Source organism: Molothrus ater, chromosome 13 (assembly GCF_012460135.2).
Source record: "Molothrus ater isolate BHLD 08-10-18 breed brown headed cowbird chromosome 13, BPBGC_Mater_1.1, whole genome shotgun sequence".
NCBI classification, from domain to species: Eukaryota; Metazoa; Chordata; class Aves; order Passeriformes; family Icteridae; genus Molothrus; species Molothrus ater.
In genome coordinates, this window is record NC_050490.2 from 18,160,927 (window position 1) to 18,187,720 (window position 26,794).

Below are 26,794 nucleotides of genomic sequence, written 5' to 3' on the forward strand. Positions count from 1 at the left end.
GGGATGGTATTGATGGAGCCAAGGAGGTGGGATTTTTCTGAGCAGCGCTGGCAGGGAACCAGCTTCTGGCATTTGAGGTAACAGTGCCCAGGGTTTTTTTAAACTAAAATCACACCAGCCACTGGCAGCTGGTTTTGGAGCTGTGCAACTCTCTCCCTAGGCTTATTGGATCACAGGAGGGATCCAGAAGGTGGTTTTCCCTGGATGCCCGATATTGAAATGGGGAGGAACTCACAGCAGATAAAGAAGACAGGAGGCAAAGGAGCAAGTCTGGACTGTGCTCCAGCACTGTGGTGCTCATCATGCCGAGGGAACAACTCATCTATACCCAAACAAAATCCTGGAATCACAGAATCTGAGACTGTTTCATTTGGAAGGAACTGTAGACATCATCTCATTCCACCCCCTGCCATGGGCAGGGACACCTTCCACTATCCCAGGTTGCTCCAAGCCCATCTATCCTGGCCTTGAACACTTTCAGGATGAGGCAGCCACAGCTTCTCTGGGCATCTCCATGGCCTCCTCTGGACTCGCTCCACATCCTCCTGATGTTGGGAGCCCCAGTCAGACACTGCACACCTGCTGCCCAGCACCTGCCTCCCCTCCTGCACTTCCCTGCATCCCCAGCTCTAGAGAAATCCCTCATTTGCCTCTGGCAAGAGCCCAGCAGGGCTTCCCAGGGGCAGGCAGGATAAGGAAAGATGCTTTTCCTATACACCACTTCTGTAGGCTGTGCAGCCACTGCTTCTGCTCCATCATGGGGCCAGGGATTTCAGCTGGGCTGGTTTAACACAGAGCTCTTGCTCTGCTCATTTTGGAGCAAAATTATATTGCAGAGTTGCCTCTTCTTGAAAGGCTCCAATCTCGTGTGTCAGTGCCAGATAAATAGTTTTCATTCAACAAATCAATGAATAGAAACAAAGTACAGCAAAATAATGTCAAGTCATTTCACTGATAACGACAGCTGCTGGGCTGCAAGGAGACAGGGAAAGCAGGAGGGGGTGTGGGGGAATAGATTAAAAAATGTAAAAAGCAATGAATCACAGCTGGGGGGGAAATCATAAAACCAAAAGCCACCACAGCTCCCACACAAACGTACACGGTATTTACTCATCTATTTCTAACAAAATTGCAAGTAGAATAGAAAGGAAAAGAGGGAGGGCAATGGTGAAAGCAAATTGTTCAAACTATCTTTGTTGGAAAAGCAAAAGGGCTTTTCTTCCAGCAGGAAGCAAACAGCATGGCTCCAAGAGCTGAGGGAGGGAATGCAGTCCCGCCCCTGCACCACCACTCCTTCCTCCCACAGGTCCCTGCCTTGCTGCTTTTGGGTCATCATTTCCTTGCTGCTGGTTTTCACCTCGGAGCAGTCTCTTGCTGTTTGCTTTTACAAGAGGAAATCCTCATTTTGGAAATGTGCAGCCCTGTAGGGCCAGTCCAGGGGTGTTGTGTGCCTGGGCTGAGGAACTTGACTGAACCAGCAGTGTTTCTCCATGGGTCTGTTTGGCAGGAGCAGTCTGGAAAATTATTATCCTGAGAAAAGACTTGATGCTGGGAAGGAAAACACAGCCCTTTAATCCCAGCTGCCATTTAAAGTTTTGTTATTCATCCTGTAAGATGACAGGAGGGTTAATTGTATTCAGGCCCTAAGTTGTTCCAGGAAAGATTTTCCTGTTATCCTGTCCCAGACCAGCACTGTGACCCCAAACATGAAAAATATACCATGCCTTTAGCCTGAAAGGACTTGGCAAAATCTTCACTCCTTCCCTCACACTTCAGAAGCCTCCACAGATGCACACTAAGGATTGCAAACTGGGAACCTTGTATAGGAATGGGGCAGAGCACAGGCCAGTGCTTCCCCCCTCCTGAAGAGGGGGTGCTTCTCTGTGGGTGAAAAACCAGGAACGAATGAAAACATGAATTTTATCTGCCTTGAGCCACCACCAGACCTTCTGGGACAGCACTACATGGAACTGGGGTGCCTGCAAAGCCCCTTCTGCTCAGAGACACAAACAGGAGGCTGAGCACAAGGTGACTGCAGGAAGGGACATCTCTTCCCTTGCACTGCTCGTTCCATTCACACAGGTTCCTCCGCCGGGGCACCAGGGCCACCTCCTCCCCCGTGGCACTCGTCCCACCTCGGTGAGGCCGTGCCCTGCAGTCCCCGGTGCGATAGCTCCGGCTGGTGGCTGCCGAGGGCTGTGACCAGCATTCACATGGAAACACTCAGGGAAAGGAACACGGCTGTGCCAAGGAAATGCCTGATCCTTCTGATATTCTGGTATCCACCTCCCGAACCACAAGGGACAGGAACCATGGCAGATGCTTTTGTGGAACACCCGACGTGCATCAAACACACATCACTGCTGCTTTCCACAGCGCAACGAGGGCACAGATTTAATTACACACAAGCTCTCCTAAATCAAGGAGAGAGACAGTTGAAAATAGGGTGGAAAAAAACCCAACATTTAATTCAATTTATTTAGCAGCATCTTTATTGCAACAAAGGTTTTGTAATAAAACGCAGCAAAACTAATGTCTCCACTTTACATGATTAAAAGCCATGGAGCTCGGGAGGGGAGGGAGGGAGCCCAATAAACCCACTGGAGTGAGACATGCAATTCTGTTAACGCAAACAGCAGGCACTTCATGTCCTCAAATTAAACACCTGAACTTCTACTGTGCAGAACAGCCAAGAAAAATCCGCAGGAAGAGCTCTCTGCCCCTTCCACAGGGGCACATGGAAAGTCTTTGTAGGGTTCTGGCACTCAAGGAAACAGGCAGCCCAAGGCAGGGCCCTCACCTGGCCAATGCTTCCCTTACTCAAACTCTGTTATTGCCTGGGCAGGGGTTGGTGTCACGGCAGCAGCAGGACAGCCAGACACACAGACACACACAGCAGGAGCACAACCCACCTCTCCTGGCAGGGAATATGGGTTGGAACCTGGGGTATGAGAATTCGCCATAATTTCCTACCCAGGTTCAGGCACAGGTTCTCCAGGGTTAAAGCACTACTACACTATCCCACTCAGAAAGTTTTTCCATAGCCTATTTCCAAATGCCACTAGTAAGTAGGGAATGCATTTTCCATTCTAATACAATGAAGTTAGTTATTTTCAAAGCCTTGCTTGGTGCTTTGAGCTCATTTTTCCATTGAATTTGTAAAAATTAAGCAGTTCTGGGTAGATACTAATTTTACTGTGTTCTGAATAAAAAGAGATCATTGAGAACAAAAGGAGGTGGGGGTGAAACCCAACAGCTTTGCACATCCCACACTGACAAGGCATCACTGGAAGCTGCACTAAAATGGGGTGAAAGAATGTGCGTTCACCAGAATGAACACAACCAAACCCAAGCACCTCAAAAGACAGGAAACTGCCTGCACCAACACGCTGCAATTTCAGTATCTCAGCACTCAGATCCCCATATTTCATATATGTTCTTAAACATATGAAAACATTCATCTCAAAGACACCTGTGCCACTAAATATCCACCATGCAAGGAAGGCTCAGTCCTGCTCAGAGCAGGGCAGACACAGAGCCTCTGGAAGGCAGAGGGGCCTCCACAGGGACATAGCAACCTCTGGTTTGGGAGCCACAGCAAAGGCTCCTCCTCACATCTTTTTGCTCCACAACTTCCCTTGCATGTGCTCGCCCAGGATCTCACCAGTTCTGCTTAAAACTCACGTTAACCAAGAGATTTTTTAACATGCAGGAAGTGATGAAGTACAATCCCAAATATCAAACAGACTGGAAACCTCAGTGACATTCCCATCTCCAGAACTGTAAGGTACAGCCTTGTCCTGCTCCTAGGCCAGGCCAACACTTCACCATATGAGGTGCAGGAATACCACTCCCCCCAAAAATAAGGATGCAAATCCCTCAGCACTAACACCTTCCTACCTCTGCAGTCTCGATCAAAACGGGGCCTGTCTCCACTGGGAATTTAGTTGGAATCAGACTTCATCTAAGGCATCTCTTTTGCAAGAACTACAAAACTCTGGTGATAAATCCTTCCAGCACTTCCACAGGATAAGAGAGCACGGGGTCTTAAAGTGCTTAACTACAGTAAAAAGAAAAGAAAATGGTAGGAAAGAAAGAATCCATAATTTATGTTGCAAAACACAGCAGTTACAGTATATAGTACTTTAATAGCTTTTTGATGTATATATTTAAACAGTGGAAGGATGCATTATTAAAAATTCTATGTCAGCACTTATAATCACATCCTGCCTCAAATCCAAACCCAGCCCAGTTTACTCACGTAATGTTTAGTTCTTCAGTCCCCCAAAAAAAGCACTGTTTGATGAAGGCCATTTTTGTTCTGTTTTTTAAACAAAAGGATCAATTTCATCTTAAAAATCATATACATTTACATTCAAGGGTAATCACCTCTAGAAAAAGAACAAAAACACCCCAAAAAAGAAAGTTAATTTAATATTGAACAAAATATAAACAACCTTGGAAAAGGCAAATACTATCCATGGGTAATTTTATACATATATGTATATATGAACAGATATAGATATATGTATATATAATACAGCATAAACACGTTGGGAACACAATGGAATTCCAGAGGAACAGTTTATTTTTGCCTTTACCCACTGTTGTGTTGCACCTGTGCTCCTCTCTCGGTGCTGACTGTAACACACCTCAGGGATGCTGCCTTTGCTTCAGCCACAATTAACCGCTGAGAGAAGACATTAAGAGAAGACATTCCTGGAGCTGGGCTCCTTCTCTGCCTGCTAACGGTGTTTTAACTGATCCACTTGTAACCACTGCAATCTGAAAATCAGCAAACAGCCAGGACCAAGGCTCCCCACTGCAGAGGAAGCTCCCTGCAGCCTGTTGGCTTTGGCTCCTTTGTGTATCCCAAAGACGAGATCCTGTTCTCACACACGGCTTTTACAACCATGCAACTGCCCCAGCTCCCCTCGGTTTAAGTGAAAAACAATGCAGTTTGATCCGATACAGCCAGACTCTGCTAAATCCCAGAGCTCTGGGATCAAGCTGAACAGTACAAAATCAAGGAAAGTACAAGGTTACAACGTGTGGAGTTCTAAGAGCGTAAAGACTGGTTCCAGATTTTCAGCAGATGAAAAGAAAATCATGCTCTGCTTCTCTCTAGGACCAAAACAGAAAGAAAAGGAAGTTCTTGGGTTTCTAAGAAAACCATTAAAACTTATCAGAGTCTCAGAGGCAAGTCCCAAAGGGAGAATTTTCAGGATTAAAGAGAACAATTTTCTATGGATTTCTATCCTAAATTACCTGTTGCCAGTTAAAAGTGCCTTCACACGCTTATGCTTTTCAGCCAAGCCTGCTGCTTAGTTAAAACCTCAGTAGCAGAAACACAACTGGGACTGCAATTCCTTGAGGGTTACCTGAAGCTGTACAGAAAGGGGTTCTCAAAGACAGCATCATCATCATCATGCACAGTAGTGCTAGAAAGGACCCAGGAACAGGGGACTGGACAGGGCATGAGCCTGGGAAATAGTCCCTCATACATGAGGAAGTTCAACAGAACAGCTCATATTGCCTCACATGTAAGGTCTCTCCACACATACTCTGCAGACCCTGGAATAAGAGTATTGAATTTCTACATTGTAACAGGATGCATACATATCATGCTGATGTGAGGGTGAGGAAGGAGTATTGCAAACCCAGCTCCAGAGTGAACATCAGGGAAACATCTCAACAGGATGCCCTTTGAAGCTTGTTTGAAAGTTTACAGTTTCTGATTTTTAACTTAAGTTAGTTTGCACCTCAGAATAAAAGATTGTTATGCCCATATCACAGTAAAGTATCAATTCACTTCTCCACTGAAATCAAGTACAATCAGGATAGGTTCTCAAGCTGCTGGAAGAAAAGAGAATGATTTATCCTACGGGAGAAGGAATCAAAGAACCTGGCATCAACTGATCTGAATCCAAACTTTAAATACGTTAAGAGGCAGCTTAAAAGTCTTTCTTCTTAAAAAACAATTAACATCTAGACAGGGGATGTGTCCAACTTGTGACCACCTTCTAAGGAGTGAGACACATCCCTTTCACAAAGCATAAAAGCTATATGATAGCATTTAAAATTAATAAAAGTTGTAACCATTCAGGTAAATTCTTGCTGTGTAGTGAGTAAATCATCCAGTATAATGTAATAGGATACCAAGGAACACACTGTAAAAATACATCAATTATGCCATAATTCTTCTAAAAAGTGAAGATCTGGTGCTGTAGAAGTACGTTATTTTCAGTTTCAGCTCGTCCCCCAAGAGAACACCCATGGTACTGTATTATACCACAGACATTGGATTTTATTTACAGCTTAAAGTTTAATAACTAAAGTTATTCGATCACCGTACTTTAATTTCCCGTATGGCACCAAATTGACTTTTAAAAAAGTGTCTGTGAGGGTGTGTACGTGTGGCAGGCACCAGAAAGCAACGTTCCATTCTACTCTCTCTAGATTCCTACACCTCCCTGTCCGGAGAGCAGCTGTGGAGCAGAGCTCTGAGGTCAGTCACATGGCCTTCATGGCAGCGATGTGAGAGCCCAGGTTCTCCTGCAGGTAATAGAGCAGGTGCAGCTCGTAGTGCTCGCCCGACTCAGGGACCCTGATGCTGTGTCTCTCCTGAGGGTAGATCTGAAATGGAAAATAAAGCCATAAATATCCACACGAGTTGAAGGCGCCAATATCTAAATCAGTCCCAGAGCCACATTGCACATGTCCGTGGAATGTCCCTGCAATAACTCTGCACCTGAACTGACACACCTCATCCTCCACTGCCTGAACTCAGGAGAACCCACTGGGATCCAGCTGTGCTGGAGGGGATCAGCCTGGCTGAGCAGAGGCAGCTCCTGGCCAGAGGACATTCCCCACTTCTGCAGTGTGGTCTGGGATCCCTGGGCTCCACCTGCACTGAGCCAGCAGGGTTTAATTAAATGCAGAACCCTGTTCCATGCTGCATGAACACTGCTGCTCTGCCTTCCAGCTGCAGATCTCCTCAGGAACAGCCTTAACTGCTTATTTGCCTATTTTTTCTTTTTGTTAATTCATAAAATATTAACATTAAAAAAAATGCTTGGCTCAAATGCTACAGTTTTATCCTAGAATTCCAAGGTGTCCAGCACAGTCATGGTACAAGTTCCAATTCTGGACTCCTCCAAGACACACACATTATTACCTTTACACTCTGGTTCTGGCCTTACCTGTAGATCATAAGGTTTCCCAGCTCTCACCAAAAAGCTGAGCAAAATACTGGTGTGTGCAAAGTGAACGTTCTCATCCAAGAATCCGTGTAGCAGCAGCAAACGGTTTGGTCTGGGAAAGCAAGAGACAAACAGTTCTAGACAGCATCCCACTCATTTCACAGTCCACACACACCCCTACAAAAACACTCCCCAGAAAAGAGTCTTTGCATTGGAAACAGTAATTTCATGGTTGTAAACTGCTCTGGATAGACACATTTCTTGAGCCTGCTCCTTCCTCCTCTGAAAGTTCTTCCTGCACGTGCATATGACAGTCAGACATTTTATCTGAATATCTTATTTATTTCTCAGCAATGCTTCCTAGCTTGGACAATATGAGGCCTTAAACCTTGCTGATTTCAACTCTTTGACAAGAAAGCCCATGGCCCCATCTTGCTCTGCTGAGACAGCCTCAGAACATACAAAACCATCCCAATTAACTAATTTTTGTTTAGCTTAATGTAGCTCTAAAGTGCTAATCAAATTGAAGATACGTTTGTCATTTCTTTAGACACAAAATATAGTATAAAAGAGCTTACATGAAATGGTCTGTAATTATGCAAATGTTCATTTGAGTATTAAGTTTATTAGTGTTCGGTATAGTTTTTTTTTTTTTAATATTATTTAATGTGAGCATTTGTGATTAGAGAAATACCAAGAACAGGGAGATAAAAATGTGTGTATGAGGCTTGAACTTTCCTGGTAGGAAAAAGAAGACAAGAGCCAGAAGCAAACTCACTCAGAAGGAAACTTCTCAGCCTGCATGGCCACGGATCCCAGGTAGTAGCCCTGCTCGTTGTGCTCTGGGTGGCCCATGTAGCGCTCTGTGTAGCCCGTGTCGTAGAAAATCCACAGCGTGACGGGGGCTCCAGCTATGGCCACCTGCCAGTGCCACAGAGAGGGGAATGTCAGCACTGCCCCCTGAGCTGGCCACATCCTCCCTCCCACAGCTCCATTCCACTGTAACTGTGGAAGGAGCAAAGCAATCCTGCTGCCCCTGCCCCAGTTCACACACAGCACAGCTCAGCTATGATCCATGCAGGCTGGAAACCAGGAAGAGCCTACAGGTAAATTGGAAGCAACTCTAAACATACCCCCTGCAAGGGATGCTGAGGGAAGTGCATTCTGTGAGGTTTTGTGGGTTTGGGTCCATTTGCATGTCTAACAGAAACAGCTCCCTAGGACTCCACAAACTACCCTGCATGGCTACCACCAGCTTGCAGAGAGGCTTATGGAAAAAAATACCCAGAAAAAAAAACAACAACAAAAAAACCACCACAAAACCAGCTAAAACCCCTTTGCAAGGCAGGTGTTTGTAAAGGTAAAAATACAACAATTGTTAAGGATCGAGACAAATAATTATCAAACGTCCCAGAAATATTAAAGTTGGACTTAAAGAAAGCAAGAGTAGCCACAAAGAACAAAACACATCTCAAGGGCAATAACCAGCTCTTCCCACACCTCTACCCAAAAGGCAGTCTGGCTGTTTATTATAGTTGTCTAAAGTCAGGCAGGCACAAGAACCTCTCTCCAGTACCTCTCCCCATCCCCAGGCTGTCCTCCTGGCTGCTTCAGAACACACTGCTATGCAGCAGCATGGGCAATTTGATCCAGGAATAGATCAGTCTGCAAAGGAACTCTCTCAGGGCAGAACAGAGGATGAGAAGGAGGTGTTGTTTTTCACCAGGATCATTTCCCTTACCTGGTTCACAACACTAAGAGCTCAGCTGGCACAAAGTGGGCAGCAGTTGACACTACCTAAGGTACCTTCAGCACAGAGAAGCTGAGATAGGTAGAGGTACAGGAGCACAGCTAAGTCATTGCAAGCTCAGCAGTCCAACAGTTGCTAGAAAAGCAACTTCTCTCTGAAGTCACCCAAAGAGAAGAATGTTGAACGAAACAGCCATTGCACTGTGTCCTAGCTTGTCTAGAGCAAACTCCAAGGTTTTTGTGCTGTCACCACCCATGGAAGTCACACTTTAAAAGAAAAATTCTGTCTGCACCACCAGAGTAAGTACTCAATGCATGAACATACCCTGAAGATATCTGACCTCTGTGTTAAAGCCATTAGGGAGAGGTAGCCTCCATAGGACCAGCCGTGGATGCCCACACGCTCCAAGTCGATGAAGTCGTGCTGTGATGCCAAATACTGCAGCCCTTCCACCTGGTCATCGATTTCTATCTGTCCCTGGCAGGGCAGAGACAAAGTTCTGCTAGTTACAGGCAAAAGTTACATTCTCAGGATTGCCCAAGGTAACCACCTTCAGAGCTTTGGCACTCAGGAGTGACCCATGCTCAGAATGCAACTGCCCCGCTTCATGTGAGCTGCAAATTGTATCTGTGAGGAGTCACAGCCTCATTATGAACCACCCTGTGTTAGGTTGCAGCTGGTTCACAACCTCAAACCAGGACATTTTATCTTTCCCACATCAAGCATCTTTCCTCCCTCAACTCTAACCTATACACACTTCCACTGTCCCCAAACCCCAGGAGTGTCACACAGGCAGCGCTGGGCTCCTTCAGTGCTGGTAACACTGGCACTCAAACCCATCTCTGGCTGAGAACAGAGCCAGACTCAGAGCCCACTTACCATTTTGTATTTAAAGGCTCCTTCAAACTTCAGCCCTCGGTGGCAGGAGCCCCTGTTGTCAATGACAACGACAACATAGCCTAAAGAGGCCAAGGTGTTCAGCCGGAAGTACTTGATTCCTTTAAAGCGGTTGTTCACCAGCTGTACCTGGAATAAAAGAGCAGCACAGAATCCAGAGGTCACCTCCAATTTCAGGTTTTATTTATATTCACCTTCCTTTAAGTGCTTTAAACAATTTTATAATGTGACGTTTTCAAGATCCCTACTCCCTGCTGCAGGATTCCCTCTCCCTGCTATGCAATAAACTCCTCTCCCAGTAAAACAAGCCATTCTGTGTCACAGGTATGAAGAGCTCAGCTGAGGTCCAGTGAGGCAACTGGAGAGGAGGAGCAGACAGAACTAGGAACAAGGACTACCTGAATCCCTTTTCTCCCAGTTCCAGCTCTGCTACCCCATACCTGTCCTCAGACAAGTGGCAGTGCCTGGATCCATGACCTGGGAACAATGAATCCTTACAGAACCTTTAGCCAAGCACCTACTCACCAAACAGACAAAATGTCACCTGCTGCCCTCAGCACAGAGCAGGAAGTGTTCCTGCAGGAGAGCAGTGGAGTGATCCCTGCCAGCCCATCCCACTGCTCACCAACTCACCTGAGGGCCTCCATAGATGAAGAGCACTGTGGGGTACTTCTTCCCAGGCTGCAGGTTGTGGGGTTTGTACATCATTCCATACAGTGTGAACCCTGTGGAGCTCTCAAAGGAGAACACTTCAGGGGGAATGTAATCGGGAAGAGGACCTGCCATGGGAGGCAACAGAGAGCCTGGTTTTAACAGGAATGGATGACTAACACAGCTGTGCTGCCCCACTGTCCTCTCACCAGTCTCACTGCAATCCCAGTGGAGCTCTCCCACACTTTCCAGTGGGTGTAGCTGGATCCAGGCAGAGACTGGCAATGCCCCAGCCCTAGGTGAGCTTTCCCCTATCACATTCCCATTCCTGCTCTCCTGTGAATTACAGTAACTCTTCTCCCCTGACACAGCCATTACAGATGTCCCATCCCTTCCTAATCCCACTCAGGACTCCCTACATTAACACATGGGAAGCACAGGACATGGAGTATGCCTCAGGTAAGGAGAAATGAAAGGCAACAGAGATCCAGTGGAAGATTTAGCCCAAGAGCTGTCTCATGAAGACACGAGTAGGCAGCAGCACACACTATTTAAGAAGTGCACCTCCCTCCCCAGGAACACACTCTTTAGCAGGCACATCACACAGAGCAGTGAGTGCACTTAAATCCCTCCCTGAACTAAAACTGGCAGGAGAAAATTGGTAATTTCCACTCTAAATTCCTCCATGGTCTGTTTATATCCATTTGTTGCTGAGCTGAAAATGTCCCTCCTGTACTTCACAGAACTCCTCACACAAGCCTGAGTTTCAGAGAAGAGGCTGGTCAGCCACAACAGCAAATCTCAAGCAAGCATACACTGGGATGTCTTTTATCCTGTGATCCTGCTTGTCCTATTCCTGTTCCTCACCCATGCCATTACCTGCTGAATCTAAAATGGTAGCCCAGAATTCCTTAGTCCTATGAGCTGCATCTTCTTCTGATCCTGTCAGCCGGTACAGTGACACACAGTGGGGGTTCTTCTGATTACTGTACTTGCTGATGAACATGTCACAGTCCTGGGGAGAAAAAGAACACACCTTGAACTCCTCAGTGCACAGCCACAAGCAAGCGATCATTTATTTTGCATTTAGATCTTTCAGAAGATGCTTAAGGACTGAATTAAACCAGAAATCTGAGCACTTCTCCCTCTGAAACACTACAGTCCTTAACACTCCAAACCCAAAGATACACCTGAAAATCAAAGAGTGGCATGAGGACCTTGTCACACACCTTCTTCTGGGCCATGAATCCCTAGCTGGATTCCTGGAACTCCACCCAAGGCTGCTCAGGCTCATCTCCTCTGGTGATTGCTCTCTAGTCCACTGCAGGCAGGGAGTCAGGCTCAAAGAGTTTGAAACAATTCATCCCAGCTCCTTTTGCCTGAAGTGAGCTGGAGAGCAATGGAACCAGGAGGTCAAGTCTGGTTTCCAGGGTGGTTTTACACACTGACTGTACAACACACAGGAGGGCACAACCCTAAGATCCGCTTTTATTATATATCAACACTGCCCTGTCTGCTGAGTGGCAGGATAAGCCTGGGCTAAGGCAGAGGCCTGGCAGGTACAGGTACCTGGCTGACACAGCAGGCGTGCGAGTAACCGCGCTCCGTCAGGCGCTTCACCTCCCCGGGGTTCTCGTAGTTAACAACGTACAGGTGATGCTCCAGAGGTGAATCTTTTGTGCCTTGAAAGTACACCAGCTTTTTGGCTTCATCCACATAGATCTGCCAGGAACAAAACAAACAGCACATCCCTCAATATCCAGTTCTACCACCCCAAAGCCTCCCCCAGTCCCTCCTGCCCCGCTTCCATAATGCTGAGTTGGAGCCCAGCAATCTGCAAGGGATAAACCAAACAACTCTTCTCACTGTCTGCAACTCTGTCAGTTTGATTCAAATGATCAAAGAATTCATTCAGCTCAGAGCTAGAAGAGCAGTGGTTTGAGGACCATTCCCTCCTTCCTCGTGCAAGTTCACAAGTTACACAGAACAGAAACACTGTGTATTTTGGCTAAAACCACACTGGATTAATAGATTTATGCTGATCCCTCCAAGGAACCATCTCCCTGCAGTGTGTGTGGCAGGACATCCATGAAGCAAGAGCAAGACTTACGTTGGATCCATGTCTGCCAAGCACTTCCCATTCCCCACTGGTAATTGCTATCTCCTCTTTGATGAGGCACTTGAAGTCACCTGCAAATAGCCAATGTACAGAGATTTTTACTCCTAAAAATATTTTGCCACTTGCATAAAAATATACTGAACAATAGGCAGGCAAAGGAAATATGAGTTGTTAAAAATGGAGAATTTTGCAAGAACCCTGCTTTTATAAGATGATTTTATTTCCCTAAGAATGAGGGAGATTTAGCAAGGAAAAGAAGTCATATGGATTCAGAGAAATCTAATCAGCCCAAGATATAATGCTATGTGGGAAAAAGACCCACAACAGTTGCATGAAACTAGGACCTCTAGTAAAATTAAGTGCATTTTTTGTGCATACAGAGGTCAGTAGGTGCCTTCAACACATACTAAGTAAATTAAGTATCACAGCATGAAACTGTGAATTTAAGAACACATGCTGTGGAAAAAACCTCTCTGGGAGCTTTGCACACAGCAATTTCCTGCATTTGAGCAAGACCAAGTTCCAGCAGCGAAGAGGAAAAGCCAACTATGTCTCACAGTATCACAGGGAGCTTGTTTCCCATCTGGTTTTTGGAAACTTTTCGTTCTAGTCCATAAGGAAGGATCAGGGTTAAAGCTAAGGCATGCTGAAAACAGAATAACCCCTGTACAATTTCCAGAGGAATGACTGTGCACTGAAGTGCTTTCCTGGACAATAGCAGAAGTTTCCAATAAGACCCTAATTCCTGCCAGCTGGAAGGACATTTATTTCCTCACAGGTCAGCAACAAATGCCCAATTAAAGCACCAGAACAATTGCCCTTACTCGGAGCAGGGAGGCTCCCACAGGACCGTTTGTACTTGCTCTCCTTCAGAACCGAAGTCACCTTGTACAGGTGCCGGAAGCCCGTCTTGCACTCGGAGGCAAAGATGAACTCTATCTCATCTTCGTGGCTTTGAGGGAAGACATGGAAGATATCATGGATCTGAGGAGACAGAGCAGTGGGTTATTGTTATCAGCAGGACACTGGCACTGCAGTCACACAAAATATGATCCTCCTGCTGCTCAACACAGACCACACAGTCCAGGCTAACTGTGCAGCACTGATCCTTACTGGGAGAACCAGTCACACTTGGAGCCAGGGGGGTTTGCAGCCAGTGCCACATCCCTGCAGCTCCAGCTTTCTGCCAGTCTAACTCTATATCCTGGTCACCCAACTAATTAAGTTTTTCTGCACCTGCCCTTCTAGCTTAGACACAGAGGTGGGTCCAGCTCTGCAGACCTCTGTCCTGTGCTGCCTGCAAGTGAAGGATTATTCAAAGAATGATGAGCTGACATCATCTTCCCACTCATCAACATGCCAGCTCTTGCTTCAAGGGACAATCTCTGGAGGACTTGGGAGCATTTTTCTTCACAGTATGAGCTGCCAGTCAGGAACCACTTCAGACAGTAAAAATAATGGAGAAAGGGAAACTCACTGCACCATCCTGAAACCAAACACTAAGGAGAGAATGTGGTATCTAAGACAGCAGTACAGTGACCATTCACTGGAAGGCTTTGTGCAAATGCTCTCTGCTGAAAGATGCAACCATTGCCAGTGATTGATGCTCCCAGCCACACCTCCAATGGGATGTCACTGCAGAGAAAGGATCTTTATGTGCAGAAGTGTGAGGAGAGACACAGTTTACAGCAGTGACCAGGCACACCCATGACTGCTCTCAGCACAGGCCCTGCAGCTCACCTCCCAGAACATCACACCCTTAATCTGTTTCACCAGACCAGATGTAGTTCAGGAGGGGTTCAGTGCCTGTTAGCTGACTCTCAGGACTGTTCACCCGATGCCATCTTGATCCATGATTGTTGCCTGGAGAATATTTCATCTGGTGGCACTGCTGGTGCTAATAATTGGCACCAAGAAGCTGGAGAGTGCCAGTGACACTGTGGGGAAGGGGCTACCTGGGAACACCCAGAGCCCAGGGCTCTGCTCCAGGCTCTGAGTACTGCATCAACTCAAGCACAGCAGGTCTGTTTTCACCTCCCAAATCTGTTCTCTGCATCCTGTTTTTTACAGCAGGAAGCACTGAATATGCAAGAAGGGATCACTCCCCTTGGCAGTGCAGTAACATCAACAGTACTTGAGTGCTACAAACTGTCAGAGAAGGCTGAAATTCAAATTCTTACATTTATCCAGATGTCTGTCGTTTCTTCATAAATAATGAAAGGTGTAACAGAATCTGGTACAGCATCAATAAGTTTCTGTCTTTCCATTGCATCATCTTCTGTGGGGATGAATAATGCAGGAGGGATCAGGACTATCTGAAGCCGAGTTTGGGAGCGATCCAGCAAGATGGACCAGATGCTGTTGAGGACACAGATATTAGAGAAAATAACATGCAACCATGAGTATGGCACAGGCCTGAAAATCCCAGCAGACACTCAGTAGCACTAGGTGTTTTGAGGGAGTCAAGAATATTCAATTGCAGATTAAGTCACGTGCAAAATTTCACCCACATAAACAAATCTCTTCCATAATACAAGAACCTATTTCACTTCATTTTAATATTGCATAAGCACTGCAAGTTCAAAAGTTTAACTCATTCTGTTCTCCCTGATTTGAATTGTGCTTCGAGGGAGAAAGAGAAAAGAAAAATCAGAGGGAATAATGAAGCAGAAAAAAATTTCAATTGAAATTTCAGGGTGCTTGTGAAAATACTATTGTTGGATCTACACCTGGCAGAAAATAACACTGGCACCTAAAGGGACCAGCAGCAGCCCCTGCCATATTCTGATGGCTTTATATGTAGCTTCAAAAATAATTCTGCAAAAAGCAGGATAATATAGAAAATGTGTCCCTGGATTTCTTTCAGATTTGGATGGGAAAGAAATTAAAAAGGTGAAAGCCATCTTTAGATTCAAAACCTGGTGGAGCACACTTCTGTAAAACCACGGAAACATCTGGGTTGGAAAAGACCCTTAAGATCATTGAGTCCAACCATTCCTCCAGCACTGCCAAGCCCACCACTAACCATGTCCCCAAGTGCCACATCTACACAGCTTTAAAGTCCTTCCAGGGATGGTGATTCCACCACTGCCCTGGGCAGCCTGTGCAAGGGCTGGACAACCCCTTCAGTGAAATATCCTTTTGGAGAAGCTTCTGGTGAGTTAGAAACACTGTACTACATCATCTACAGGGTTAAAATGACATGCAAATGTAAGTAGCACTTACAGCAGGTTTTCTGATCAGTAAGTCTGGTCAGCAAGGATGGTCCAGTGGTTAGGGCGCTAGCCTAGGGCCTGGGGGACCTGGGCTCATTTCTCTCCTCAGCCACAGACTTCCTGCGTGACCATGGCAAGGCACTTAACCTCTCTGGGCTTCAGTTCCCCATCTGTAAAATGGGGATAATAGCACTGCACTCTCTCTCACAGGGATGCTGAGAGGACACACACATCAAAGGCTGCGAGTGCCCAAACCCAAAGCGGTAGGGCCAGGGAGCAGAGAAAGACACAAGGAGGGCTCTGGTTTGGCTTTTGGAAAAATGGTCCCCTTTGCACAAACAAGTTGGTAGCAATGTAAAAGTGAAAGCAGGCTTAAGCTGGAAGAAGACAGAGACCACTACAAATCTGCTTCTGACTGTATGACCCCAAACCCTCTGAGCAGAGACAGGATTAACATACGCACTATTTTCCTTCTGGCGTCCACCCAGCTCTAGCAATGTACTCTACTCCTTCAAAGAGGATCTCGAAGGGCTGAACTAGCTCTTTATCCACAACATCTGCAATCTGTTGACAAAGCAGCAATTCAGTGACACTGAGATGAACCCCCACAACCAGTTTTTCATGCACGACGAGAGCCTGGACACAGAAGACTTTTTCTGTGCAGCTCATGCAATTTAGATTGTTCAGCCTTTGCACCACAGGGAACTGAACCCCGTCTGGAGCCAGACCCCAGCACAGCAGGAGAGCTGCACACTGCCAGGACAGCCAGGACTGGGACCAGAGAAATCTGGATGCTGCTCACAAACCCATCATTCATCTCTCACAACTCATTTGAATTCTCAGTTTCCCCCTGTAAAGGGGAGGTGATTTGTACCAAGCTCTTTTGTAGGATTTGCATGGATAGATGCTGAACATGCTGCATGACACCCAGTTATCAATGTGGTTCTGATCCATGAAATGCAGTGCTGCAGTCTGTCCATGCTGGGCTTGGGAACAAGTCCCAGTGGTACCCAAAGGGTCCTGAAGGCATTCCCTGCCTTTACTGGCTGACACCAGCATCACTATCCCAGCAGGTGACTGCTGATGGCTGAAGTAGCTCAAGAGTTGGGAGAATTCCAGTAATTTATGGCTGCTAATGTATCTGTTTGATAAGATTAATTTCCCATCTGTCCAAAGATCTTGGACAGATCTGTGCTGTGGAAATTTCTGCATCTGTTTAAAACATCCCAGGGCAAAAGCAAAGTTCATCTCTTCCCATATGTTCATGCTTTTGTAAGGTGAGATACTGTATTTACAATCCAATTTTCCCAATACCTGCAGCCAATCCAGAGATCAGTCATATAAGAAGGTCTACCCACCCAGACCTACAATACTCTGCTCTGCAGCTGAGCTCACACACCAGTGGTAGCAAAGAAAAGCACAGCCTTGAGAAATACTGCTGCACACTGAGTATCTGCACAGGAATGAGCCAAGGGCACTGCCCCCAGAGAAGCCAGGAAGCCATCACAACCAGGAAAGTTTCTCTGTACTGAACTGGAAAATGAATTTTACAAAAAAATAAAAAAATAAAAAAAAAATCACAGCAATTAAATGTATTTGGCAAACAAACAGAACATAGACTTACTCTGCCTTCTGCATTGATTGTCACTTCAGAGATCTTGAAAGTGACCTTTGGATTTGCTGTACCTATAAAAACAGATGTTAACAGTCAGGCATCGATTGTTTGCTGTGTGTTATTGTGGTGTTATTCATGCAGGACTGGAAAAGGCAAACAGCAGAATGCTCTTTGATCAAATAGCCCCCCTGCATGTCTGAGAGACAGCACAGAACCAGGCAGGGAAAAAAAGAAACTGCAAGTGTGGGGAGATTTAGAGGATGTAATCCTGCAAACAGATCAAGAGCCACGCTGCTGTCCCAGGCAGTCTTTTCTCCCACAGTCAGTGGATGCATTTCCAGGGTGGATGTAAATGCTCAGGAGTGACTGGGATAGCAGAGCAAGCTTTGGTTCACTGTTTGGCTGCTATTCCAAGGTGGTACAGAAAAAGTGATCCAGTGCTAAAGAGCATCTGTGAAAATTAAACACCTAAAAAACCTACTGCCATCACTAGTGCTATTATGATAATAAAGCTACATATTTTTTAAGGGATTTGGGCTTTTGTTAGCTTGTTTTCTTTGCATTAAATAGAACCATGGCAAAATACTCTCAGAAATCTGAGTGTTCACACCACCAAAAAACCACAAGGTGTCACCTCTTGCTTCCCAGCCTCTGAGCCTTTCTCTCTCCTTGATACAAGAAGTAAATCAGGAAATGCTTTTCCAGTGAACTGGGGAATTGACAAGATCTGAATGAATTCTGCAGCTTGAAAAGGTCAGCCAAACAGAAGATATTTCTCCAAAAAATGAAGATTTCAAGAGTGAGGAAAGAGAGCAAACCACTGTTACCTGAGCAATGTGTCCTGCTGTGACAGCAGGGAAATCTCAAAAGAGTTGAATTGTTCAAACTTGCCCCACACCTGACAGTGAATCAGCCCTCAGCAGGTCTGCTTAAATCCCACTTCCCTGCTTCCAGTGGCACTGCACTTCAAGCCTGCCCTCAGCCCTTCACTGCTGAAACCTCCAGACCACCCACCTGTGTGCAAATGTGACCACAGGTGGTTTTTCTAGCAGGCTGCACCAAGATGGGTTTGCTGTTCAAAGTCCAAGAGCAGTCCTGGAGATCAGAGTCCTCCAGAACTTGAACTGCCAGAGCACTGCCAGCAGCTAAACAGAAACCCTCCCAAAACCCCAAAAGGCTGTAATTCTGGAGCTGCTCCCTCAGAAACACAGGGCTATAATGACAATCAACTCCTCAACAACTCAGGTTTTCCAGGATCCCAGAGAGTGGCTCAAGCAGCGACAATGAGAAAGGGTTCCTGCCAACTCCTGACACCCAGAGCCCTCAGTACCAGCACAGTCACCAGTGACTCACCCAGCCTCCAGAGCAGCTTCCCAAACACATTTGCACTGCCTGGACACCAATTCAGACTACTCAACACCTCTCTGCTCTAGGCTTGAAGAGTCACTGCTGTCAGCACATGGAATAAAACAGGGATGTAAGTTCAGGGTCTCACCAGTTTTGGGGTACCGGAAGGAATCTGTTCTTCTTGTCTCCAGCATGGGTGATGTGACATGGATAATTTCTACCTCTGACTCATCATTTTCTTCATAAAGAATTTGAAGAACTTTACCCCCATCCAGTGCTGTAAATGAATTAACATTACAGAATTACAGATCAGGATTATCAGTTATTGCAGGCATCAATACTCTCTCAGGAGCCTGAGCTGATTGGAAGGATGAAGAAAAATCCAATAAAGCCTGTGACTCGTGTTTCAGTAAGCAAAACACTGAGACTCCTACAACTCCCACCACTGTTGTAAGAAGGGAAGTCTCTCCTCCCAGTGCTCACAAAGCCCCTGGAACCTGCCCCCTGGTGCAGACAGCTCCAAAGGAGACAATTTCCAAATTGCATAAAGGTAATAAGAGCTAGAAAGAGAGAGTTCTGCACTGGACAGAGCCTGTCAGACACCCTGGACCCCCACACTTACTGGGCTGTGCCTTTGGGCACCACCAGTAGCCAGTGTATCTGTCAAACTCCTCCTGCAGCACAAAAGTAGCCACGCCAGCAGATTTTGGATCTTCCTCAACATTGGCCAGTTCTAAAAAAAGACACCAAAGAATTAGTTCATGATGTGCTGCAGAACCAAACCAGTTCTGCATTATCCCAAACACAGCCCAAGTTCACCCCCAGGGAACAAGTACAAGATAATAAATCTCACTGCTCAGCAGATTTGTTTTCTGCTTCCAGCCTTCTCTGTTCACGTATTTAGGGAGGATTTAATCCTCTCTGACATGGCAGCTTCTTTTAGGAAAGGAAAGCCATTTTCTCTTCTTACTTCTACCTAATCAGGCTCTCAATTAGGCAAGGAAAGAAAATGTTCTCTCTACCTGAGTTCAGTGAATTGGAACTACAACCTAAGAAAATCAAAATCCCAAACCTTTCTGAAGGACTGAAACTGAAGACATGAACATTCAGAAAAATGAAAGCATCAGTTTTTCATTCACTGTATGAACCAAAAGTAACAGACTTACATAACATCTCAACATGATGACATATCCATAGGGCTTCAATATTTTTCCTGTTACCCTGGAGGTAACTTAGCAGCACTCCATAAATAATTATCATCTGAGAAGGAGTCATTGCTACAGTTTATTTTTACTGTACTTACATAATATTTTAATATTAAGAATTTAAATAGTCTAAAGCATTATTATGAAGTGTTGGAGATTTCAATTAACTAAAATTTAAATTATAATTATATATTTAAATTATAGTTTAAATACAAAATGAAATTGATTTTACAAGTGTTTTATCCACAATTTCCCATTTTCTATCTTCCAGGATAAATGCCTAAAAGAGAGTTGAAGAGGGTAAGAAGAACCTAAGTTATTGAGTATGAGGGGCAAGCAGAAGCCCCAGTGCTATTCAGAAACAGCCTAAATTGTTCCTAAAAGTCTCTGCAGCCTGATTTCACCGTGACAGAAACTTTCCTCCAACTCTATTCCACCCACAGCTCCTCCACACAAAAAAGGCTGTTCCAGTGAAAAGCAATGTGCTGTGTTTCAGGAGAAGAGCCCTTCCATATGCATCCAACAAACAACTCATTCTGCCAGATTGCACAGTGCAGGGAAAAAAATCATCCCACAGTATCTGCACTACAGGAAGTCTATAAATGTGACAAACAAGGTGGAAAACAGTGGCCATTACCCCCATTTCAGAAGAACCTTTAGTGCCATTGCTCAATGCAGTCTAGCAAGAACAAGTGCAGAGGAGGTAGAGGAATTTAATTGAGGATGCATTACCATTGTGCACAAACGTCAGCCTCCTTTCTTCCCTGGATTCTATATTAGATATCCAGATGTCGTTGCAATGGATAAATGCAATCCAATTTGGATCAGCTGGACAAAGCTTGGGATCCATCCGGATATTTGGACAACTGGTCTCTACCAGAATGGGTCTTAAAGGCTGTTGCTATTTGGAATTAAAAAGAAAAAGAAACACAGTAAGGTATGGTAACACAGGAACACACCCACTGAGCAACCTGGATTTCAGAAGACCACAGTAGTGTGGACACTGACTTCAAATACATGTTTAGAGAGGAATCTACCCACTTTACACACAGAAAAATACTATGCAGATATTTTATAGGGAAAGTTGTGCCTCTGCCATGGTCCCACCAGGCCTCTTTCCCCAGAGCTGAGGATCAGCCCCAAAACAGAGGGCAGCTTGTGTAGAGAAGTCTGGCACTTTCTTAAAAACAGCACTCTAAGAGAGGGTGGCAGAACATGCAACCTTGTCCTCCAAAAGCAACTCAAGATACAGTAAATTACCCTTGACAACAGGGTTAGACAAACACCCGGTTCTATAATAATAATAATAAAAAATTATTTCAGCTTTGAAGGCCAGCTTCAAGAGAGTGAAGGCTGCTTGTTCTGCAAGTTTTACAGTCAAATAGTGTAAAAATGGTGTAATACATCCATCACTGACCACAGAACAGTGACCTGGAAACTGCAGGCCCAGGGACAAAAGTTGTCTCTGATGTGACATCTGACTCCATGAAAGAGCATGGAGCCTTTTGTTGCTTTTTATGGACACTGCTAGTCATGAAAAATCAAACAATCTGGTGTCCTGCCTTGCTGCCACAATTTTACCACCTCTTATAGCCGTGCATCTGAGTTTCTACCATCATGGACACACACCCCTGTGGATAACCCTGTTTCCAGGTTATCAAGGTCACTTCCTGTGCCAGTGCAATAACTGCTGATGATCTGCTCTTTGCTCTCACTCCAAGCCAAAGGAGGTCATTGCCAGAGCAAAGTCCTGCAGTGAGCCAGAAGATGAGTAAACTCACGGTGAATCCATGGGGGCCTCCATCTTTGACATGATAAATCCCACTCCCTGCCTGGAACAGGAAGGTGCCGCTCTCTCTGTGGTAATCATAGGAGGCAATCCCAACGGTGCCGATCCGCTTCCTCTCCCGCAGCAACTCCTCTTCCCGGGAGTACATCCCATAGTCCAGGATGGCCTGAAAACAGGCACAGAAGCCCAATCAACACCTCTGCTCTGCAAGCCTTACCCTGCTTCCAGGAGCAGATGGCTGAGCAGACATCCTCCTCCTCCAGAATCCTGCTGCCGGCTGGGAGCCCACTCCTGCCATCAGCACTTGTAGCTGTAGGCCACGATCAGATCCTACACAAACATAAACTGACAGCCACTCCTCCAATAGCAAGGCCAGCATTATTCCCAATACTCACTGGTGTAAGAAAGCTCAGACTGAGGGTCTGTTGTTTCTAGAATGAGCAGGAGAGGCTCTGCTCACTTTCACAGACATGCAGTGACTGGTCTGGTGGGAGGAGAGCACAGCCGGAGTTTCACGTCTGGCTGACAGCCCCGGGAAATAACACGGGGAAAAATCCACCTCATTCCATGTGGGGTTTGTCCCACCTCCTCCAGCCTGCCATGGTGCATGGGATGGGATGGTGCAGGCTTGCTATGTGCAGCAGGGAAAAGGGAATCCACATCCCAGTGAGTGGGAAAGGGATCCTCTGCTCCAGCATGAGTCACGGAGCCACTGACTGATCCTGGGGGAATCATCACTTCCCCTGCAAGACAGCAGGGAAGTGATTGGAGACTCCAGGCTCCTTCAGCAATCCCCAAGATCTCACAGCACAGAACTTGATGCAAATTAGCACCTGTCATCTCTGCCAGCAAAGGAATCATCCAGCACACAGAGAGGATGGAACTCTAAACACTGAGGAGAAAGCTGTGCTTCATTTTGGGATGGCTGCAGGCCTGGCATGTACAAGGAGAATCTTCACATTTTTAAGACAATAAACTTCAAATTTTCACTATGAAAACCCCAAATCCCATATGCTTGAAGCAAGAAAAAAATCAGGACCCACCGGAAAAAGATCCAGAAGAGGCTTCCAGGAAAGCAGCAGGACAGCAGCTTTGTTTATGGTTTTGGGAATTTCAGAGTAGAAGAGCGTGTTCTCCCTGTTCTCCCCAGACATTGCTATTGTGAAAGTGAGGTGAAAAAAAGTATATTAGCTTTCTGTTAATAATCCAAACACTCTCAAAGGCTGCCCAGGAACAGCTTCCCAGGCCGTTCCTACCAGCAGGAGTACTGATGGTCTCTGCACTGCAGCCTCACTCTGGGAATTCCCTGCTTCACAGAAGTGCAAGTCTCAGAGCAGAGAAGGCAGAGAACAATGACATCCATGCTGCTGAAAGCACTCTGTGCTTCTTACTGCCCTTTTATTCCATAAGCTTTACAAATCAAGGAGGGCTATTGTGCTAATCCCTCTGTCTGGGATACACAGCCTGTGACCTTTAGGGAGGTTTGAACATCCCTGTCCTGCTCCTCTCTCTCAGTGATATTCAGATTTCTGAAGGCTCCTGCCCAGGCACATGAGGATCAGTCCAGAGAGAGCCAGGTGTGCTCCAAGGGAAGGCCAAGCCAGATTTATAGCTCAGGAACTGGTACATGGGAAAGCAGATCTCATCCTAGGGGAATCAATCTCAACCCACCCATGATGTGCTTGAACTCAGCATCATCCAAGGATTATGACCCCCATCTTGTGAAAAGAAAAAAAAGAGCAGCAATTTTCTGACTATGTCACTGCACAGCACATGCAAAGACTCTGTGAATCACAAACCTGAGCTTAAGCAAGCAGCCTAAGTGGCAAGTGGAAGGGCTAGAACATGGCTTTGACTCCTAGGCCTCTGCTTCAGCCATTGCTTCTCTCCCTAATCCAGGTTTTCATGGATTTATGTTCAGCTACTGCAGCTCCTGACAAAAGCATTCCTCCACCACAAGGTCTGCTCCAAAAAACCACTCAGAGGGTTGCTCACAGTATCACTTATGGTGCCAAATCACTTCTATCAAGTGAACATTAATTAGTGCAACAATGCACAAGTGAGGCACTGAATCCAAGGACAACAAACTACAGGAAGTTTTTTATTATTAAGACCAAAAATGCTGAGAAAAGTATTTACTCTTTAAGCTGCCCCTGATCTATGCTGCTACACAGGATTCCTGGAAAACCTGCTCCATCGGTAGCTGAGGCACAAAGGACTTTCAAAATTACACTTCAAATCTCTGCTTTGGAAGGAAACTTTGAAGGAGAACAAGGCTCCACCCAACAGCTGCAATAAGAGAAAGGAGATAAACCTTTCTGCAAAGGTTTCTTTATCTCTGAAAGAAGATAAAGCTCCTGCACAGCTTTTGGAGAGAGTATTACTTGGAGTGACAGAAAAGAGACTGAACAGACTTCCAGCTCGGGAACATGCCCCAAAGGACATTTCCCAGCTCTTTTCCAGGCCTAATGGGTCACCTCCAATCGTGCCACTCCCAAGGGAGATTAACTCACAAGTTTTAATGAGCTATTACAAACACAATCATGACTTTTGACCAGCAAGCGTGGCCTGGAATCCCTTTAGATTTAAGTGCCAGGAACACCCAGCTGTCAGGAACAGTCAATCCCAGAGAGCCCTGCAGTGACACTGTCCCAGCCAGCTCACCCAGATAGTAGATCCTATCGGAATGCGGTCCTTCGGGGTCATTTTTCTTCACAAAGGTGAAGTCATGAGGGGCTTTTGCCATCATGTATCCATGATACTTCCGTGTGTCTGTGAGCAGTTTCCGAAGCTGGCTCCAGGAATGCCTCTCTACATAGAAAGGTTCCAGTTTTGGCTGCTCCTCCCTCGGGACATGCTCCTCACGACCCGCAGTCTCAAAGATTTCCAGGCCCGGCTGTTCAGTTTCCATGGCTGCTGCCATGTTGCATGTTTCTGGAAAAAACACAACAGCAGAGCTTCAGCTCCAGCAAACCCTCGCTGCACACTCCCAACACACCCCACGGCAAAAATGCTTTAAGAAAACCATGCTTTCACATGGGGAATAAAACCCACAGCACAAGGAAGAGAACTAGGAAATATTTTTCTGCTCTGGAAAACAGGCTGGCACCACCTAGCCTTTCAGAAAGGACTAAAGACTTCATGGAGCCACAGTTTTATTGTTGTGTTTCCCATGCCCACACATACCAACCACTCATGTTAGATCATGAAGTGGATAAAATCTTCCCCTTTAAGCTCCCACCTGCTTCTTTCCCTCTAAGACCTCCACAAATCACCTCAAAACACTGATATCAGAACAGGGGATGATTAGGAGAGGAGCAAGAGCTGGGACACACAACTGCTCAGAAGAAATAACACTGGTGGCTGATCTGGAACCATCAGGCCACACAACAGGCTTAGGCAGCTCATCCTTATTCCCATTATTCTCCCATAACTTCTTGGGTTTGGTTGTATCTCCTTTGAAACTAAGTTCAGAAAGGTCTAGCAGTGATCACCACTATTATATTGTCCCAATTACAAATACCAGAAGAGGACACAATGAAAAAAGCATCTCCCAAACGGATTTATCTGCAACACAAGCCTTATCTGCCCAACAGGCTGTTAATTCAGCAGATATCTCTCCCTGCAGGGTTTTACAAAGTGTATCTGAGCTGAAATTGTCAGCCCAGACGTCTGGCAAGAGGAAACCAAGTCCTCCCACTGTAAATCCCAGAGCTGAGGGCAGCTCCAAAAGGATCCAAGCTATGAACTCCCGTCACATAGTTCATTCCTGGAGAGCCCAAGGTGTAGGGTTATCAATCCTCAAAGGCAGGGAGGGGGTGTCTATATATAGCATGGAAAGACTGCACAAGTGTTGTGTATGCTGCTGGGGCAGAGCATGCTGGCCTGACAAAACACTAACACAGCCTAAATAAAGCATTTCCCTCAAGCAAACAGGCACTGAGGATGGCTGGAGCTCAAGGCACAGGCTTGGGCAGCTGGCAGAGCTCCCTGGTGGACTGGCTCCTCCATGGCTCTCCAGAGCAGCTGAGACATCTCCCCAAAAGAGTGAAAAAGACACGGTCTGGACCTTGACACAAACCCATCTTAACACAAATAGCTTAGTTTCACCTTTGGCAACACAAACAAAACAAACACTGGTTTTTCTTCTGCTCACACTATTTACAGCACAAAAATCCAGAACAAAAGAGCCCTGTCCAAATGGAAGAAGGATCCAAGGCATGCACTGAGCAGCGCTGTGCTCGAGGCAGCGTCAGGAACTGACAATGAACCTTCAAACCTGAATTGCAAATCTCGTTTCATGTGAAGAACTCCAACAAAGAAAAAACCTCCTTTCCCCACCTACCCCCAGATGCTGCTATTTCTTAACCCGACCTACTTCTCGCAGGAAAAGGGATAGAAACCGAAGAGCAGGAGACGTTAACGAGCTAATAGCAGTGGGAACGGCCACCCGGCACGGGAATGTCAGCCCAGGGGGATGCTCCCGGGGGTCCTCCATGGTTGGGGGCAGGTCCCGAGGGGGCGGCGGGCACACCGCGGGGGTCCCTCCACGGCAGGGGACAGATCCTGGGGGACCCTGCACAGCCCGGAGAGGACCTCGGGGCGTCCCTCCACGGCCAGGGGCAGATCCCGGTGGGCCCTCCCCAGCCAGGAGCATATCCCGGGGACCTGCACGGCCAGGGGAAGATCCCGGGGGAAACCTGCACGGCCAGGGGTAGATCCCGGGGGAGCCCCAAGGCCGGGGACGGATCCCGGGGTGGAGACGGGCAGAACCCGGGGATCCCTCCACGGCCGGGGCGGCGGCCAGGCCTGGCCGGGGGCGGAAGGGGGGCCAGCCCGGGTCAAGCCCCCTCCTCTCGCCCACCTCAAGAGTCCCAAGGCCCCCAGGGGTCCTCCCCGGAGCGGAGCCCCCGAGGTTCCCCCGGTACTCACGGAGCTCCGCGGCGGCGCTGCTGCCGAGCCGCCCCGCCGGGCCGCTGCTGCCGCTTCCGCTTCCGCTTCCAG

General features: G+C 46.5%; 1 protein-coding gene across 1 annotated transcript; it reads right to left on the reverse strand.

Moving 5' to 3' along the window:
* Positions 1–4,128: 4,128 nt before the first annotated feature.
* DPP8 (dipeptidyl peptidase 8) lies at positions 4,129–26,754 on the reverse strand. Its single transcript, XM_036389552.2, has 20 exons — positions 26,723–26,754; positions 24,455–24,724; positions 22,834–22,946; positions 21,783–21,956; positions 20,734–20,902; positions 19,419–19,529; positions 18,945–19,073; positions 17,459–17,520; positions 16,298–16,398; positions 14,800–14,977; positions 13,444–13,603; positions 12,611–12,690; positions 12,070–12,222; positions 11,380–11,515; positions 10,483–10,628; positions 9,832–9,978; positions 9,277–9,429; positions 7,981–8,123; positions 7,203–7,314; positions 4,129–6,636 (listed from the first exon to the last, which is right to left on the reverse strand). Exons 2-20 carry the CDS (start codon positions 24,711–24,713, stop codon positions 6,514–6,516), a joined length of 2,649 nt encoding a protein of 882 aa, XP_036245445.1. The 5' UTR covers positions 24,714–24,724; positions 26,723–26,754; the 3' UTR covers positions 4,129–6,513.
* Between the last annotated feature and the right edge of the window lie 40 nt (positions 26,755–26,794).

What these genes read in the sequence shown, in the direction of transcription:
- DPP8 (XM_036389552.2), bottom strand. Translation starts at nt 24,713, where the DNA reads ATGGCAGCAGCCATGGAAACTGAACAGCCGGGCCTGGAAATCTTTGAG. An exon ending in GAGGCCCCCATGGATTCACC is followed by an intron (nt 20,903 to 21,782) that starts GTGAGTTTACTC and finishes AATTCCAAATAG; the next exon opens with CAACAGCCTTTAAGACCCAT. An exon ending in TGGACGCCAGAAGGAAAATA is followed by an intron (nt 14,978 to 16,297) that starts GTGCGTATGTTA and finishes TGTCCTCAACAG; the next exon opens with CATCTGGTCCATCTTGCTGG.